At 35.8% G+C, this 18208-nt stretch overlaps 1 protein-coding gene and 1 pseudogene across 1 annotated transcript; both read right to left on the reverse strand.

The window, feature by feature from the left end:
- Positions 1-3252: 3252 nt before the first annotated feature.
- On the reverse strand, positions 3253-4281 carry LOC111987039 (cysteine-rich repeat secretory protein 55). The gene has a single exon (XM_024018734.2). The coding sequence runs from the start codon at positions 4258-4260 to the stop codon at positions 3487-3489; it is 774 nt and encodes a 257-aa protein (XP_023874502.2). The 5' UTR covers positions 4261-4281; the 3' UTR covers positions 3253-3486.
- Positions 4282-5119: 838 nt separating this feature from the next.
- On the reverse strand, positions 5120-5693 carry LOC111987029 (cysteine-rich repeat secretory protein 55-like; annotated as a pseudogene).
- Positions 5694-18208: the final 12515 nt, after the last annotated feature.

Here is an 18208-nt window from a genome sequence, read left to right on the forward strand (position 1 = left end):
CCCCCCCCCAAAAAAAACCTATTTTGCTTAAACCAACCAATTTTTCACTTTTTTTTTTTGGCATAAATTACAGAATTTGTTATGTTTTTTTTTCCATTTGAGACTCCCAAATATCTAGAGTTTATTTTTGTTAATAAAATATTCATATTGTTATTTGGGATTACAAGAAATATCAATGATTTTCTCATACAATCCAACACAATAAAAAATGTTTTCTAACTTGTTCTCCGGCTTGCAAGCTAATACTAGAAAGCAAGTCCGTTTTCTACAAGAACAAACGAAATATTAATTTTGAAAAGTTAAGGATAGTTGGCAAAAACAAGTAATGTCAATGAAAAGATTGATGAAACACACACTCCATTTTGTGTTTGAATGAAGCTCATTGAAGAGTAATTCTTAGGTACTCTTAGAGCACAGAAAATGATGCTTCTTCCTCTCACATTCATGGTAGGGTCTATTTTACTATACTCTGAGACTAGCTAAGAATTTTTCATCATTGAATGTGTCAACCTATATTCTTTTTGCTATGAGTAGATTTTTTTTCTGAATAATCATTAGGTTTGTTCCACAAAAGGAAAGGGATACATTAAGGATGGGACCAAGCCCAGCTCTAGTTAGAGTAGAGGGCAAAGCTGAGATAGGGACCGGCCCAAACCAGTTACAATTCAAGCCCCATCTCGCAGTGTTCTAGCTCATTCCAATTCCCTATGAACAAAAGAAAATTTGTCTAACACCTATTAAGTCTCCTTCAAAAACTACTCATCTCAAATTAACTTCCATTGCACATATGACATATGGTTTCTCTTAGAAAAGCTCGTTCTTAGCTTCAGAGGAGGGGTCCAGAATCAAATTGATACACCCAAGCTTTTGCCATGAGAGAAAGGGTAAATTGCTCAACTTTTGTTTTTTTTGTTTTTTTGGAGAATGAATATTGCTCAGATTGAACGAAGGATTCACATACTTAGAAATTGTAATACCCCAAATAAGAATTAGAAAATTCTATTTCCAAACAAACCATAATAGCATCAATCTTCCAAACAAAACATTTGAAATAAAGAAAGTGGGTTTTATTTCCTTCTCCTCTCGCTTGTGTGTGTGTTTGTTTCTCAAAAAAATAATAATAAATAAATAAATAAAGTGGGGATAAGACTATCTAGGATAACACTTCCAGACATAGACTAAGTAAAATTGGACCCAAACTCAATAACATGTATGAACTCGAAAGGAAAAATATGGGTATGGATAGAGATATTTTTTACCCGTGAAAAAACGGGTCAACCTGAAGCTAACCAGCTGAAATGAAGTCGAGTAAAAAAATATAGGTATGGATTGAGATGTTTTTCCCCTGTGAAAAATGGGTCGACTTGAAGCTAATCCCATTGAAATGATGAGTTAGGTTAGGTCACCCATGGGTCACACCAGTTTACCCATAATTTATTTTGCGCTTTTTTGCTTGTTTTGAATTTCTAACTCTTTGTAAAAATGTTTCACACTTTTACCACTTCTTTTTTCTATTGCCTTTCTTTTATTAGTTCTTTTCTTCTTACAGACACTTATAGATTTTTTTTTTTAAAACAAGATCGATGCTTGAAGGCTGTTTAATGAACCTTGGGTTATGTAAACTTAAGAATTTATGTGTTTAACTTTTATTTTTTTTAGCATTTTTGCTCATTTGTTCTCTTATTTGTATTTGGAAAATCAAAAACATATTATTATTATGTTTCATTTTTATTTTATATTATTGTTGTTTGCATGTGAAAAAGAAAATTATGGGTTTGACCCACCCTAAAGAGACCGCACAAGGGCTATAGGTTTTACAACCAGCCTCTCACCTGAACCCAATCAATCCAACCCGTTTACTAGGCCTAGGAAGAAGTACATGAGGCGTGCACAAAGTTTCAGTGTAGAGCCTGCCGACCTTCAACTTCCAACCATCAAGCACTAAGTTGTTCTCCTTAAGTCCTAACTTTAGGCTAAATTCAAGTGATTATTGGGATCGGTAAACATTAGGTATAGTACATTAAAAATGAAACAACAAACAGTATTAATATTCAACAATATATAAGATTTAGTAAAAAATGAAATATTTATATGGACAAATATAATACAAGCTTACCTTACAAACACTAAAAGATAGTAGATAGACTAATTTACACTTAACCTCCGTTTGGAAAGCACGTTTTGTGCGTTTGAAACAGTGGGACCCACGGCTACTATTCACATTTTAAAATGAAGATCCACGGCAGTGTTTTAAAACTGGGACTTACAACTACTGTTCACGTTTTAAAATTATTTTGTTATAGTATTTTCAGTAAAATAAGCAATATCCAAACAAACCCTTAAACTAACTTTACAAGCACTAAAATATAGTAGTAGATTTTTATTCTTTAGATAAGTAGGTAAGAGACTTTGATACCTGTTACAACCCCCAAAGAGGAAATTTAAGACCATATGGAAGGAAGTAATATTATTGCATTTGTAGCTCTTTTCAAATGAATGGCTTCTCTAGTATAGGAAAATGAGTCATTTTTAGGTATTTTTAGAGTATGGTGAATGATGTTCTCTCTTCTCATATTTATGGTGGAGTTCACTCATTAGATTTATGGTGTAGTCTATCATGAATGCAAGAGGATGGAGCACTATTTCACTATACTCCTGCTCTATTTGTTTCAGCGATTTCTAAAAAATGAATCAATTTCCAAAAAGTATTTTCTATAAAACTATATCATTTTCCTATGTTTGGTAGCAATCTTAAATGAGTTAAAAAATAATCTCTTGACTTTCCTTATTTAGCTTATTATGAGATAAAGTTTTTTTCCAAAAAAAAAATTAATAAAAATAAATCTCTAAAAAATAAATCATATTTTTATGTTGATCAAAGATAATTTTCCTTTGTTCATTTTTTTCTAATATTACTAAACACTGAAAAATATAGAAAACTATCCATACACAAGATTTTCCATTAAAACAAATAGAGCATCCGAGAGTACCCAAGTATTTTCCTAAGAAAAGAAGATGCATCAAGACAAAATACAAAAAAAAAAAAATGGAGAAGACTAAAGAAGACTATTATGACAATAGATGACCTTATAGTTAATGATTGGATATCTATCAAAATAAGAAAGAATCTTCTAGTATAGTTGGAGAATCTAATATATTTGAGTAATACTAGAACCGATTAACAAGTGCATGGAGGCAGCAAGTAAGGTTGAGATTTTTATTGCAATCAATCGTCTTTTTAGATGCAGTCACTTTCAAGCAAAGAAGTAAGCACAAATACTTGGAATTAGGAACATAAAAATATTTAACAAAAGACCTTGGCTCGTTGGAAACACAAGGAAGTGCCACCTAACGTGAATCCCTCATGCCCGTGGCTTCAATTCAAACATGTAAATGTCACAAATAGCAATACTTATTCAAATGGAACTTTCAAGGAGTTATTGCAACATCCTTATTTCCTTAACAAGGGCTGATTTGGCATAGGGACTATGGCAGTATGGCCATAACAGTATCAGCCAGAGTATCGTTTGGCTTTGAATCAAGGGGAAAGAAGAATGGATAGAGCTCATATCGGACATAACAACTGCTATATAGAACTCTGCATCCTTTCCGGTCTTTGCAAAATTTTTCAAAATTGCCCGCAGCAATGGCCAGACACTGTGCACAATCTACCGGAGCCAGGTCTCTTGTGCATTGCACCAATGCATACAGTGTCACAAATGTTGACAACTTGGTCTTACCTTTCCCAAGCCCTTCATTCTTAGTCTCAACAGCTTGTGCTCTAATCTGATCAAACAGAGTTCCTAGTTCTTTGTTAAAAGTATCAGGATCAGTTACATTTTCCACATTCCCATATAATATACCATAAGATGTATCAATTTCTCCAGTGAAGCTTTTAATGTTGTAACGTAAAAAGCAATAGTCATACCAAATTCTTGCATCGGCTTGGTTGGGACAACGTTGGCGGATTTGCTTTGCTGCATCTTGGATGCAACTTGAGCAGTCTGTTCTGCTCACATCCCCTCTACATTGAGCCAGGCCAAAAACTTGGTCTTGGTTTTTACCATATGAAGTAGCAATAAAGCCATTGGAGGTGGTTTTGGAAACCAATTCAGCTAATAAGCTATCAATATTGGCTGATATTTGGCTACCACTACCAATATTAGTGTCTGCATTGCAATACTGCCCCAAGGGATCTGCAGATTCAGCATTACAAATGCATAGAGCTAGTAAGAGAAGAATTTTGTAATTCAGAGTCATACTTCTCCTTGGTAGCAAGCTCACACCAAGATTCATTTCATAAGGCCCTTTTTATTAGGCTGAGGAGTGGACTTGGCAAGTGGATGCATGGGGACACCAAATGAGAGGGGGCAAGTGCCCCCCTGACTCCTTTAAAAAATGCATTGATACCTACTCTGTGATGTGCATTTAACTAGTTTGCCCCCTGTAAGTGGAATAAATAGAAAAAGCACTCCCACTATTAAGAAACAGCTAGCCCTGACACTGGAAAAAAAGAATGAAAAAAAAGTTTCTCAATTCCCTCACACAATCACACTTTCACCTATTTTACTATTCTTAAATAGTATTTATTTCAAGTAGTTTTGATCTTGTCTCATCCATTACACTGCTTGCAGTACTTTTCTTCCCTATTCTAATTTTTCTTTTCTTTTCTTATTATAATTCTAATACTATAAACATAAACTTTTTTACAATAAATTTCACAATTATAAAAATAGTTAACTATGAAGGATGAATAACTTACATTGATGGACCCACCACTTTATTTCCTTCACAACTCACAGCCCACTATTTTAACAATTGTAAAATTTATTGTGAAAAAATTATGTTTGTATGACAATTTAATTAGCAGGTTCTATAGTTAACTTTTGTAGATTGATTTATTTATTTTAAACAATCAAATTATGTCTAAATTTTATATATTTAAATTAATTTCTCACTTTGGTTGTTAGTAACTATGATCGATTATTTTTGTTTCTTTGTTTTAATGATATGAGATATACTTGTAGTTACAATTGTCTATTTATTTTGTTATTATTATTGATCAATTACTATTTTTAGATTAATTTTGTTTTTAGTATTGTTTTTCAATCTTGCCCCCCTAAATTGAAATCCTGGCTCCGCCACTGAATGCATGTAGTGTCAAAAATGATGACAACTTGGTCTCACCTTTTCCAAGCCCTTCATTATTTGTCTCAACAGCTTGTGCTCTAATCTGATCCATCAGAGTACCTAGTTCTTTGTTAAAATTTTATAGATCGGTTACATTTTCCACATTCCAATAGAATATACCAAAAGATGTATCAATTTCTCCAATGAAGCTTTTATTGTTGTAACGTAAAAAGCAATGGTCATACCAAATTCTTGCATCGGCTTGGTTAGGACAGCATTGGCGGATTTGCTTTGCTGCATCTTGGATGCAACTTGAGCAGTCTTTGCTGCTCACATCCCCTCTACATTGTCCAAGACCAAAAACTTGGTCTTGGTTTTTACCATAGGAAGTTGGAGGTAGTTTTGGAAACCAAGTCATCTAATAAGAGATCAATATTAGCTGATATTTGGCTACCACTACCAATATTAGTGTCTGTATTGCAAAACTGACCCGAGGGGTCTTCAGATTCAGCATTGCAAATGCAGAGAGCTAGTAAGAGAAGAATTTTGTAATTCAAATTCATACTTCTCTTTTGTAGCAAGCGTAAAGTTAAACTTCGTAGGGTCCTTTTTTTAATAGGCTGGGAAGTGGATGCATCATTCATGTGATGTGAGGATACCACTGCAGACATTCTTGACTTGTTTGCTTACTACCACCTTGCGAGTAGAAAAAATAAGATATTTTTTCTAGAAGGTCGTCCCTCTTTGTTTTTTTGTTATAGTTAGCTCCTAATACTGACCGTTGTATGTTTATGTAATAGTCATATGTTGGACTATGCTTGGAAGAAGCTGGCTGCAAGAAAACAAGAGCATTATCAAAGTTCAAAGATTCTTGCGGATTACAGTTAACCAAGAAGTTTTTTTGTCATTGAACAAGAGTCAGCTAGATTCAAACCCTACCTAAAAAAAAAAATAAATAAACCCATGAATTAATATCTTTGCATGAGATGGTGAGTAATCATCATATAGCAAATTCTACAATTGTCCCATCATATCTAAAAACAAAAAAAATTAATTAAAAAAAATTTCTTACTATAAGCGGGAAAAGGGAATTCGAACCTATGTTCACTAGCTAGAGAGAACTATTTAATGCAACTAAGCTACAAAACTTTTAACAAATTTGAAGATTTCTAAATAGTTGATTAGCTCTCTGATGTCATAGAACAACACCACTAGTGCCTTTTTTTAGCTATTTAGTCATTGGAACTCAAACAAATTCCCCCACAAAATATATTACATATTTTTAATAGATTAGCGGCAGCCAGAAGGATAAATTTGTCGACTTCTGCCAAATTTGTACTTGTTAATTTAAAAAATAATAATAATTAGTGCCCCAAAACATATCTCTTTTTGTTTGAGTGGCACAAAATAATTTCATGGTGAAAACATTGAAAAGTTACTATGATTATAGTTTTTTTTAAAGAATTTCACATGTAAAGTTAGTTCTTAAATAAATCATTGAGGTGATCATGATCCTATTGAACATACAAACAAAATTTGAAAAATCACGTAAGAGTGTAAGACCAATCTAGTCTTAAAAGTGATTGATTTTTTCGGAGGTTCAGAATGCACAATTGATGTCAATCACAGATCATTGATTGATTATATGGTGCGTGCAGACATGGTCCATGGCCGTGTATAATTTTGACTAGATGTTACCGTACGTGTTACCAGGGAAAATGCCAAAGTTGTTGAATGAATATCATAACTTCTACGTGTACTATTAGGTATAGTTTTATTATGATGCATTACTATTGTCTAGTGGGTATAGTTTTATTAGGTATAGTGCTACTTGCTTCCCCTTACATAAGAAGTCATGGGATATCCTACATTCAAGATGTCCCAATTAAAAATAGTTGACGAAACCAAAGACCCACTTTCAAGTGGTGCTTAATGAGATCATGTGTTGAATGTTCCAAACCACATTGAAGGGGTCGGCAATAATATGGTGGAAACAAAGCATAGTGGGTTCATTTGCTAAATTGAGCATATTGTCTGTTAACCACTTCATAGGGGTATAGAGAGTAGAGACACATGAAACCAACTACATATATACCTCAAAAATGATAAGCAAGAAATACATTTGAGTATTTACCAAGGGAGTCAATACCGTACCGAAGACTGTACCAGTTTGCCCAGCGGTACGATATATTTCGGATACCGGTCAATACCGGTGTACCGTTTCGGATTTACCGCTATTTTTTATATTTATAAATAAATATATACATGTATGTGTGTGTATATATTATAATAAATATAAAAGTTTACCATAAAACATTTTCTCAATTCAAAACTAATTATTCATGGCTTTAGATTTTAGTATCAATTAAAAGAAAAAAAAAAAAAAACACACACACACACACACACACAATATAAAAAATAGAAAGCTTAAAAGTTACCATTGCATACTAAGAAAACAAATAATACTAATAAGTTAATGTAAATAAGTTACCATTCTGCCCTAGCTTAAAAGTTACCATTGCATACTAAGAAAACAAATAATACTAATAAGTTAATGTAAATAAGTTACCATTCTGCCCTAACAAAAATTCAAAAATTACAAAACTTTAAAAAAAAAAAAAAAACTTTTTTCTGTACCGCCCGGTACGCCCGGTATTACCTGAAATTGGCCGGTATGGCTGGTACATGGCCGGTACGACCGGTATTTAAACCGGTACGAAACGCTAATGTTTCGATACCGGTATGCAACCGGTACAGTACGTACCGGCTGGTATGGCCGGTACCGGTACGGTATCGACTTCGTTGGTATTTACTAGACTACGTCTCTAGTTTCAATGAAAAGATTCTGCGGAGTGATGAAGCAGATGAAAAGGTAGCATTAACTAGGAATCTAGCCAAGAACTTTTATTTGGAGCCCCACACACACACACATATATCCTTCTAAAGAATGAGATTAGAAGTGTTTTTAATCTCAACCATTAAAAGTGAAACTGATAATTTTATTGACCGTTGATTCCCCCCAACCCCCCCCCCCCAAAAAAAACCTATTTTGCTTAAACCAACCAATTTTTCACTTTTTTTTTTTGGCATAAATTACAGTATTGACCGTTGATTCCCCCCAACCCCCCCCCCCCAAAAAAAACCTATTTTGCTTAAACCAACCAATTTTTCACTTTTTTTTTTTGGCATAAATTACAGAATTTGTTATGTTTTTTTTTCCATTTGAGACTCCCAAATATCTAGAGTCTATTTTTGTTAATAAAATATTCATATTGTTATTTGGGATTACAAGAAATATCAATGATTTTCTCATACAATCCAACACAATAGAAAATGTTTTCTAACTTGTTCTCCAGCTTGCAAGCTAATACTAGAAAGCAAGTCCGTTTTCTACAAGAGCAAACGAAATATTAATTTTGAAAAGTTAAGGATAGTTGGCAAAAACAAGTAATGTCAATGAAAAGATTGATGAAACACACACTCCATTTTGTGTTTGAATGAAGCTCATTGAAGAGTAATTCTTAGGTACTCCTAGAGTACAGAAAATGATGCTTCTTCCTCTCACATTCATGGTAGGGTCTATTTTACTATACTCTGAGACTAGCTAAGAATTTTTCATCATTGAATGTGTCAACCTATATTCTTTTTGCTATGAGTAGATTTTTTTTCTGAATAATCATTAGGTTTGTTCCACAAAAGGAAAGGGATACATTAAGGCATGGGACCAAGCCCAGCTGTAGTTAGAGTAGAGGGCAAAGCTCATATAGGGACCGGCCCAAACCAGTTACAATTCAAGCCCCATCTCGCAGTGTTCTAGCTCATTCCAATTCCCTATGAACAAAAGAAAATTTGTCTAACACCTATTAAGTCTCCTTCAAAAACTACTCATCTCAAATTAACTTCCATTGCACATATGACATATGGTTTCTCTTAGAAAAGTTCGTTCTTAGCTTCAGAGGAGGGGTCCAGAATCAAATTGATACACCCAAGCTTTTGCTATGAGAGAAAGGGTAAATTGCTCAACTTTTTTTTTTGTTTTTGTTTTTTTGGAGAATGAATATTGCTCAGATTGAACGAAGGATTCACATACTTAGAAATTGTAATACCCCAAATAAGAATTAGAAAATTCTATTTCCAAACAAACCATAATAGCATCAATCTTCCAAACAAAACATTTGAAATAAAGAAAGTGGGTTTTATTTCCTTCTCCTCTCGCTTGTGTGTGTGTTTGTTTCTCAAAAAAATAATAATAAATAAATAAATAAAGTGGGGATAAGACTATCTAGGATAACACTTCCAGACATAGACTAAGTAAAATTGGACCCGAACTCAATAACATATATGAACTCGAAAGGAAAAATATGGGTATGGATAGAGATATTTTTTACCCGTGAAAAAACGGGTCAACCTGAAGCTAACCGCTGAAATGAAGTCGAGTAAAAAAATATAGGTATGGATTGAGATGTTTTTCCCCCATGAAAAATGGGTCGACTTGAAGCTAATCCCATTGAAATGATGAGTTAGGTTAGGTCACCCATGGGTCACACAAGTTTACCCATAATTTATTTTGCACTTTTTTGCTTGTTTTGAATTTCTAACTCTTTGTAAAAATGTTTCACACTTTTACCACTTCTTTTTTCTATTGCCTTTCTTTTATTAGTTCTTTTCTTCTTACAGACACTTATAGATTTTTTTTTTTTTAAACAAGATCGATGCTTGAAGGCTGTTTAATGAACCTTGGGTTATGTAAACTTAAGAATTTATGTGTTTAACTTTTATTTTTTTTTAGCATTTTTGCTCATTTGTTCTCTTATTTGTATTTGGAAAATCAAAAACATATTATTATTATGTTTCATTTTTATTTTATATTATTGTTGTTTGCATGTGAAAAAGAAAATTATGGGTTTGACCCACCCTAAAGAGACCGCACAAGGGCTATAGGGTTTACAACCAGCCTCTCACCTGAACCCAATCAATCCAACCCGTTTACTAGGCCTAGGAAGAAGTACTTGAGGCGTGCACAAAGTTTCAGTGTAGAGCCTGCCGACCTTCAACTTCCAACCATCAAGCACTAAGTTGTTCTCCTTAAGTCCTAACTTTAGGCTAAATTCAAGTGATTATTGGGATCGGTAAACATTAGGTATAGTACATTAAAAATGAAACAACAAACAGTATTAATATTCAACAATATATAAGATTTAGTCAAAAATGAAATATTTATATGGAGAAATATAATACAAGCTTACCTTACAAACACTAAAAGATAGTAGATAGACTAATTCACACTTAACCTCCGTTTGGAAAGCACGTTTTGTGCGTTTGAAACAGTGGGACCCATGGCTACTGTTCACATTTTAAAATGAAGATCCACGGCAGTGTTTTAAAACTGGGACCTACAACTACTGTTCACGTTTTAAAATTATTTTGTTATAGTATTTTCAATAAAATAAGTAATATCCAAACAAACCCTTAAACTAACTTTACAAGCACTAAAATATAGTAGTAGATTTTTATTCTTTAGATAAGTAGGTAAGAGACTTTGATACCAGTTACAACCCCTAAAGAGGAAATTTAAGACCATATGGAAGGAAGTAATATTATTGCATTTGTAGCTCTTTTCAAATGAATGGCTTCTCTAGTATAGGATGTTAGGACATATATGTTTTAATTTGATTAAAAACTTATGTCACTTATTTATGTAAATTGGCTAATCCTTTGACAAAACGCACTCTACTTGTAATTGGGTAGTTCTAGGTGTTTTTAATACTTCAAGAAACAATGTTTCAAGGTCAAGTGTTGAAGTCATCAAGTCTGTCCAAGAAAAAGCAAGCTGAAGTGCAAAGTTTTTAAAGCTCGACACCTTCTCGATAGCTACCTCGACACCTGCTATCTGTCGAGATTTAAAATTTCAGATTTCTAATATGATTTTCTTGGGATCTGTGAATATGTTTTTGGGCCTTCTTTTCTTCTAACCCTAAACATATAAAAGGATTGTTTTAAGAGCCGTCAAGTGTGACACAAGTTGCATTTTCATTGAGCAATCTCTGTTCAAGCAAATTGTGATCAAAAGACAAAGTTCTTGACCTAGTTCATCTTCCATCAAGAAGTTGCTGTGTATTTGCACCGTAGGGTTTTGTAACCAAGCATCTTCCTGCTATTCATCATAAAGGATGAATTGAAGAACTTTGCAGCCAACCATTCTTCCTCAGTTGGTGTTCTGAAGTCGCGTACTTGGATCCGCGCATTGGTTAGTCACGAACTTGGGAGCCGTGCATCAAAGGTGGGAACTGTCACTACAGATCAAGTCCAATTGGGTATTGGGGTAAGGGTTCAACTGTAGGTTGGTAAGGTACTTGGGATTCCTTTACTTGTAACCACTTGATTTAATAATAATGGAGTTTCGGGAGTGGTGACCTGAAAATCACCGGTGGGGTTTTTGCCGTTAGGGTTTTCCCCATTCGTAAACAAATCACCGTGTTATTTATTTTCCGCTGCATATTTTAGTTTTTGGTGATTTGTTTGTGCTTCCATAAAATTGCATGATTAATTGATTAATTAATAAACTTGGCTAAATTAATTAATTAGGGTTAATCACTAGGGGTCATTCAGATTGTGGCCTATCAAGTGGTATTAGAGCAGGTACACTCTGATTAGGGTTTAATCTTCGCTGTGTTGATCCATTGACCCCTGTTTGTCATGGATAGAGGACAATCTTTAATTATACCTCCTTTATTTGATGGCACTAACTATGCATACTGGAAAGTACGCATGAGAGTTTTCTTGCAGTCTTTAGATGAAAAGGTGTGGCAAGCTGTAGAGATTGGCTGGACTAAGCCAAAAGAAGAACCGGCCGATTGGGATGATACTAAGATTAAGGCGGCTAACTTCAACAGCAGAGCGTTAAATGCCCTATTTAGCACAGTCACAAATGAGGAGTTCAAAAAGATATCCTCAACTGAAACTACTAAGGAGGCTTGGACCATCCTCCAGACAACCTATGAAGGAACAAAGGCTGTCAAAGATTCAAAACTTCAGAGGCTCACTACAAGTTTTGAAGAAATTAAGATGGAGGAGGATGAGTCGTTTGATAAGTTCTATGCCAAGCTCAAGGACATAGTAAACTCAGCCTTCAATCTTGGGGAAACTATCTCTGAACCCAAGATTGTAAGAAAGGTGCTCAGATCTCTACTTGAGAGATTCCATGCCAAGATTACGATGATAGAGGAATCAAAGGACATTGACAAGATTCCTTTGACTGAGCTGGTAGGAAACTTGCAAACCTATGAGATAGGATTATCTAGGATTGGCAAGTCAAGTAAAGGTAAAAGCATGGCCTTGAAGGCAAAGAGCAGTGATACAGATGAGTCTTCCGATGATGAAGATTCTAAGATGAAGTCCTACATCACTCGGCAGTTCAAGAAATTTATGAAAAATGCCAATGGAAGGAGCTTCGACAAGGACCGTAGGCAGTTCAGTTCTTCTCAGTTTAAAAGCCAAGACAAAGGAAAGAAGGATGCTAAGGATGGCGGTCAGTACACTGTTCCTGCAGGACCAAAGTGCTTTGGATGTCATGGGTTCGAACACATGAAACATGAGTGTCCTACATATCTCAAGAGCATTGGGAAAAGCAAGGCACTTGCTGCAACTTTAAGTAACACTGAGCCTGAAGATGATTCCGACAATGAGAATGACAGAATCTTAAATGCCTTCACTGCCACAATCAATCCCACTGAAGGGATTGTTGAAGAAGTGGATGAAGAAGAAGAACTGGTGGAGTCAAAATTTGAGAAAATGGATGATCAAGATGATATTCATTCAGCCTATAAGAAGCTTTACAAGCTCTCTGAAAAGCATGAGAAATTATACAGGCTGGCCACCAAGAAGCTCAGTGATGTGGAATTTGATCGTGAAGAGTTGTCCACAAAGTTTGATGAGGCGAATCAAACTATTGGAGCACTGAGATTTGAAAACAACTTTTTGGCTGAGAAGACCAAAAAGCTTGAAGCAGAGCTGTTTCAAGTCAGAGCTCAACTAGAGAGGACTTCAAGTGCAAAGCTTGATGAGATGCTTAGCAATCAGAAATCTGCTTCGGATCGAACTGGTTTGGGGTATGGTATTTCTTTCTCTAATATTGCTTCTACTAGCAATACTGTTTTTGTTCCTCCTGCTAATAATACTGAAATTGAGAATATTGATGTTAAAACTGAATTAGCTAGTGAGAACTTAGACAAGGGTAAATCTATATTAGGAGCACCCCCTAAGCAAGATAAGAAAGATGCTAAAAACCCTAGGGCTAAGAAAGCTAACTCTCAAAAGACTAAACAAACGAAGCAGCATCTCTGTCATCAATATGGAGCTGCCGGTCATACTAGACCAAATTGCTATAAGTGGTTAGCCACTCAACAGAGCAATGGCATGATAGCATCTGGAAGCCAAAATCAGCTTCAATCCTCTCTTGCTCCTCTTGAAGATCTTCTGAAAGCCCTCATGTTCCTTTCGAACTTGAACGGGTTAAATTCTTCCCCCTCACCGCCGGTTCAGGAATTCAATCAAAGGAAAGGATCTTCCAATGTGTGGAAGGAACAGGATTTTAAGTGATATCATCACTTTCTTCTCCCCTTATTGTTTTTCCGTGTATTGCATTGCTTGTGTGTTTTGTTTTTTTTTTTTGCTGAGTCAGTCTAGTTTTTGCTTATTTTGTTTAACATGTTTTGTGTGTTTACTTTCAGTTTTGTTTATTTTGTTTTTGATATAATAAAAAAAAAAATCAGAAAAATACAAAAACAGTGTGTGTTCTGTGTACTTTGGTACTTGTGTACTTGTGTACCTTGGATGGCCAATGAAACAAATTTTCTAAACTTTGTATCTCTTGTAGCTTAGATGAGCATCTCTATGCACAACTAAGCAAGTGAGCTTTGTGGCTCTTGTTTGTGATAGTAAGATTAGGTTATCTCTTAAAACTTAACACTCATATCACTCTTTTTGAGGGTAGGACTAGAAAATCCTAAGAGAAAGGCATAAATAACCATCTCACCACTGTTGCCCGCCAATCATAATATGACACCTGTATCTTCGGCATAGCAAAAGTGCAGTGTCAAAGACATTCTATGCTTCGGCATAGCAAAAGTGCGATGTCAAATGCTTAACATCTTGGGTATTTCTTTTCTCTCTTTTATATGCCCATGTATGATATGCTAAAATAAAAGAAAACATGCAAAGAAAATAAAAAGCAAAAAGATCAAAAATGCTTTAAATATGGTTGCAAGCGTGTATTCTAGGAGATGTGGGAGTTATAGGATGTACCTCGAAGGTGATAGTCCCCATCAAACAGTTATGATTGTGTGTGAGTTAAAAGTTATTTTCTCATATCTCAGATCGTCATAACTTGTATACACATATGCAATCTTGCGATGTTTTTCACACACAACACACAATATTCTTTGCTACTTTTGATACATGTGCAGGTACAATGTGATTTGGCCATCACAAAGGTTTTACATGTGCTAATGTATGCTCACTAAACTGTCATAACTTGTTTTTGAAAAATAAAATTGGTTAGACTTGTTTAGTGTGTGTGTGTGTTTTGGAGGATCCTTGTGCTTATTTTTTTGTTGTTGAGAGATTTATATGTTGAGTGGATCTTTGGTTGAGATGTGTGTTGAATTGCATTCATGTCTGTGTTTTTCTCTTCTCGAAAAACTGCTTTTTACTGCTGGCTCGACACCTCCTCGATACCTAGTCATCTGTCGAGATTCTCAAGTTGTTTCTTATCGCAATCTCGACACCTGTCTCGACACCTGATGGATCGATCGAGAAAGTTTCTGTCCCCTCGATAGATTCTCGACACCTGATGGATCGATCGAGATTCACTTATTGTGTTTGAGTCTTCTTTCTCGATACCTGTCTCGACACCTTGTGGATCGATCGAGATATCTTCTGTCTCCTCGATACCTTCTCGACACCTTTGCGATCGATCGAGCATCACGTATCTGAAATTCTTCTTGCATCTCGATACCTCTCGATACCTTTAGCTGTCGACGGCTAATTCCTCGATACCTTCCTCGACAGCTTTCTCGATACCTCTCGACACCTCAGCTGTCGAGATTTACTGAGGTGCCTATTTAAGGATCTGTCGCGATTTTCTTCATTTCTCACTCGATCTCTCTCGATCTCTTCGTGTCTGTTCATCTCCCTTTCACTCTCCTTTCACTCAAATCCTCCAACCCTCTTGGATCTTGATCATTTCTTGCTCAAATCACTAGGTAAGATCTCTTTTCTCTTCCTTTTTCATGCATTGCATGTTTTAAAACCTAGTTTTTGGGATTTTTTTTTTTAAAAATTTGGGGTTTTTCAAAATTGTTGAGTTTTTCTTGAAATTTTGGGTTGGGTTTACACTTAAATGTTGTTAAAATGTCATACATTGCATTTCATGTGCATTATAATTATATTTACATGCATTTAGATGCGTGCTATATGCTGTGTGCTGGTAGGATTAGATTGGGCTGAGCCCATGATGAAATTTTTTGTTTTGCATATCACATGATCATGCATTCCCATGCATACGTACTTGTTATTCAAGATATTTGTCTTTTTTGAACTGTTTTGGGAATTCTTCTGAGTGTCTCTCTCTCTCTCTCTCTCATTCTTTTACGTTAGTAGTGTCTATGGCACCCAAACGTAAATCCACTCCTGCTCGGAACCTTCTGCGTTCTGGAGCTTCTACTTCTACTGATACTACTCCCTTTAACCTTCGGTTCCGTGATGGAGATGTCCATAAGGCATTTTCGAAAAACTTTTCTAAACGAGGTGTTCATTCGGAACGCCAAGTCATTCTGGCGGACTTCGCCGATACTGACCTTCCCTTTGTCATTCACAGTAGAGGATGGGGGTCACTGTGTGACATCCCAGTCACTTGCTCTCTCGTGCTGATATAGGAGTTCTACTCCAACATGCACGGGATTGATCTTTCAGTACCTCTCTTCTTCACTCGCGTTTGAGGTACGCGCATCCCTATCACACCGCAGCTTATTGCGGATGTGCTTCGGGTACCTAGGATAGAGTTTCCTGATTACCCCTCTTATGAGCGTTTGAGGACTGTGTCCAAAGATGAGCTCATTTTCGCTTTTTGTGAGCGCCCTGCTGATTGGGGTGAGCATCAATTCACATCATGTAGGTCTTTTGCTAAAGGTCTTAGATTTATCAACATGGTGATGACTTTTGTTCTCCATCCTCTTTCTCACTATAACTCTATCACAGAGCCTCGTGTTCGATTTTTGCTATCTCTTCTAGAGCATCTTACCATAGACTTTCCTTCTCACTTCATCCGGTCTATCATAGATGTTTATCTTGATTCGGCGTCCCGTGATAAGCTCATCTTTCCTTCTGCTATTATGCGGATTCTACGCCATTTTTCCATTCCCTTTCCTATGTCCGACCACTTCACACACATATCTGCCATAGATGCTGCTACCGTAAAACGTAGTGAGGCGCAGTTCAGGCCGAGACAGCTAGGTGCCACTCCTCCCTCCCATTCGGCTCCATCCAGATCAGCTCCATCTACATCTGCTCCTTCTTCCTCTTCGAGCGATGTATCCCTTGGAGATATTATGGCGCAGCTGCAGCGCATGGACACTCGTCTTGATACACTCTCTGCTGAGTTGTATCAGGTGAATGTTCGTGTTGGTCGTATTGCACGACGGCAGGCGACCATGGGTGGATTTGCTCTAGAGGATACTCCTTCACCACCTACTCCAGCAGCTTCAGATTCTGAGGATGATGAGGATGATGATGATGATGATGATGGGGATGCTAGCTCTGCCGATGAGATGTCTACATGACACTCTACCCTTTGTCACTCGTGACAAAAAGGGGGAGTAGTTTTGGGCTATGAGAGTAGTCATCTTAGGGGAAGAGTTAGTATAGGACATTTTTGATAGGGGGAGTGTTGTCATTTTTTAAGGATGTAGTGAGGCTATATATGTATTTTTTTTCTTTTCTTATCTCTTAGATACATTGATCTTGTATATGAGGTTCTTTGACCATTTTACATACATTGTACTTATATTCTTTATATGTGGATGTATGTTTCTTTCACCTCTCTTTTCATGTGTTGTTTCTTTTCTATCTTTATACACATGTTCTTTATACTTGTATGCAATCTATTTATTTCTGTTTCACACAAGATGCCTTGATGAGTTTTGTTTAAAGTATTTCAGAAATACAGGTTGTCAAAGTCTACTTGCCATAAACTCTTTTCTTGCAAAGTTTTTCAAGAGTTTGTTTTAGGATAGATTTTATTGTATTCAACAAGTGAATATGAGTTGAGTGATTTATGACTTCTCTCATATACTCATTTGTTTGTTGTGGTTTTGTCACGTATTGCCAAAGGAGGAGATTGTTAGGACATATATGTTTTAACTTGATTAAAAACATATGTCACTTATTTATGTAAATTGGCTAATCCTTTTACAAAACGCACTCTACTTGTAATTGGGTAGTTCTAGGTGTTTTTAATACTTCAAGAAACAATGTTTCAAGGTCAAGTGTTGAAGTCATCAAGTCTGTCTAAGAAAAAGCAAGCTGAAGTGCAAAGTTTTTAAAGCTCGACACTTTCTCGATAGCTACCTCGACACCTGCTATCTGTCGAGATTTAAAATTTTAGATTTCTAATATGATTTTCTTAGGATCCGTGAATATGTTTTTGGGCATTCTTTTCTTCTAACCCTAAACATATAAAAGGATTGTTTTAAGAGCCGTCAAGTGTGACACAAGTTGCATTATCATTGAGCAATCTTTGTTCAAGCAAATTGTGACCAAAAGACAAAGTTCTTGACCTAGTTCATCTTCCATCAAGAAGTTGCTGTGTATTTGCACCGTAGAATTTTGTAACCAAGCATCTTCCTGTTATTCATCATAAAGGATGAATTGAAGAACTTTGCAACCAATCATTTTTCCTCAGTTGGTGTTCTGAAGTCGCGTACTTGGATCCGCTATTGGTTAGTCACGTACTTGGGAGACGTGCATCAAAGGTGGGAACTGTCACTACAGATCAAGTCCAATTGGGTATTGGGGTAAGGGT

Source organism: Quercus suber, unplaced genomic scaffold (assembly GCF_002906115.3).
Source record: "Quercus suber isolate HL8 unplaced genomic scaffold, Cork oak 2.0 scaffold_23, whole genome shotgun sequence".
Taxonomy (NCBI): domain Eukaryota; kingdom Viridiplantae; phylum Streptophyta; class Magnoliopsida; order Fagales; family Fagaceae; genus Quercus; species Quercus suber.

Bases quoted from the DNA above. Each gene is read 5' to 3' on its own strand.
- LOC111987039 (XM_024018734.2), bottom strand. From the start codon at position 4,260: ATGACTCTGAATTACAAAATTCTTCTCTTACTAGCTCTATGCATTTGT.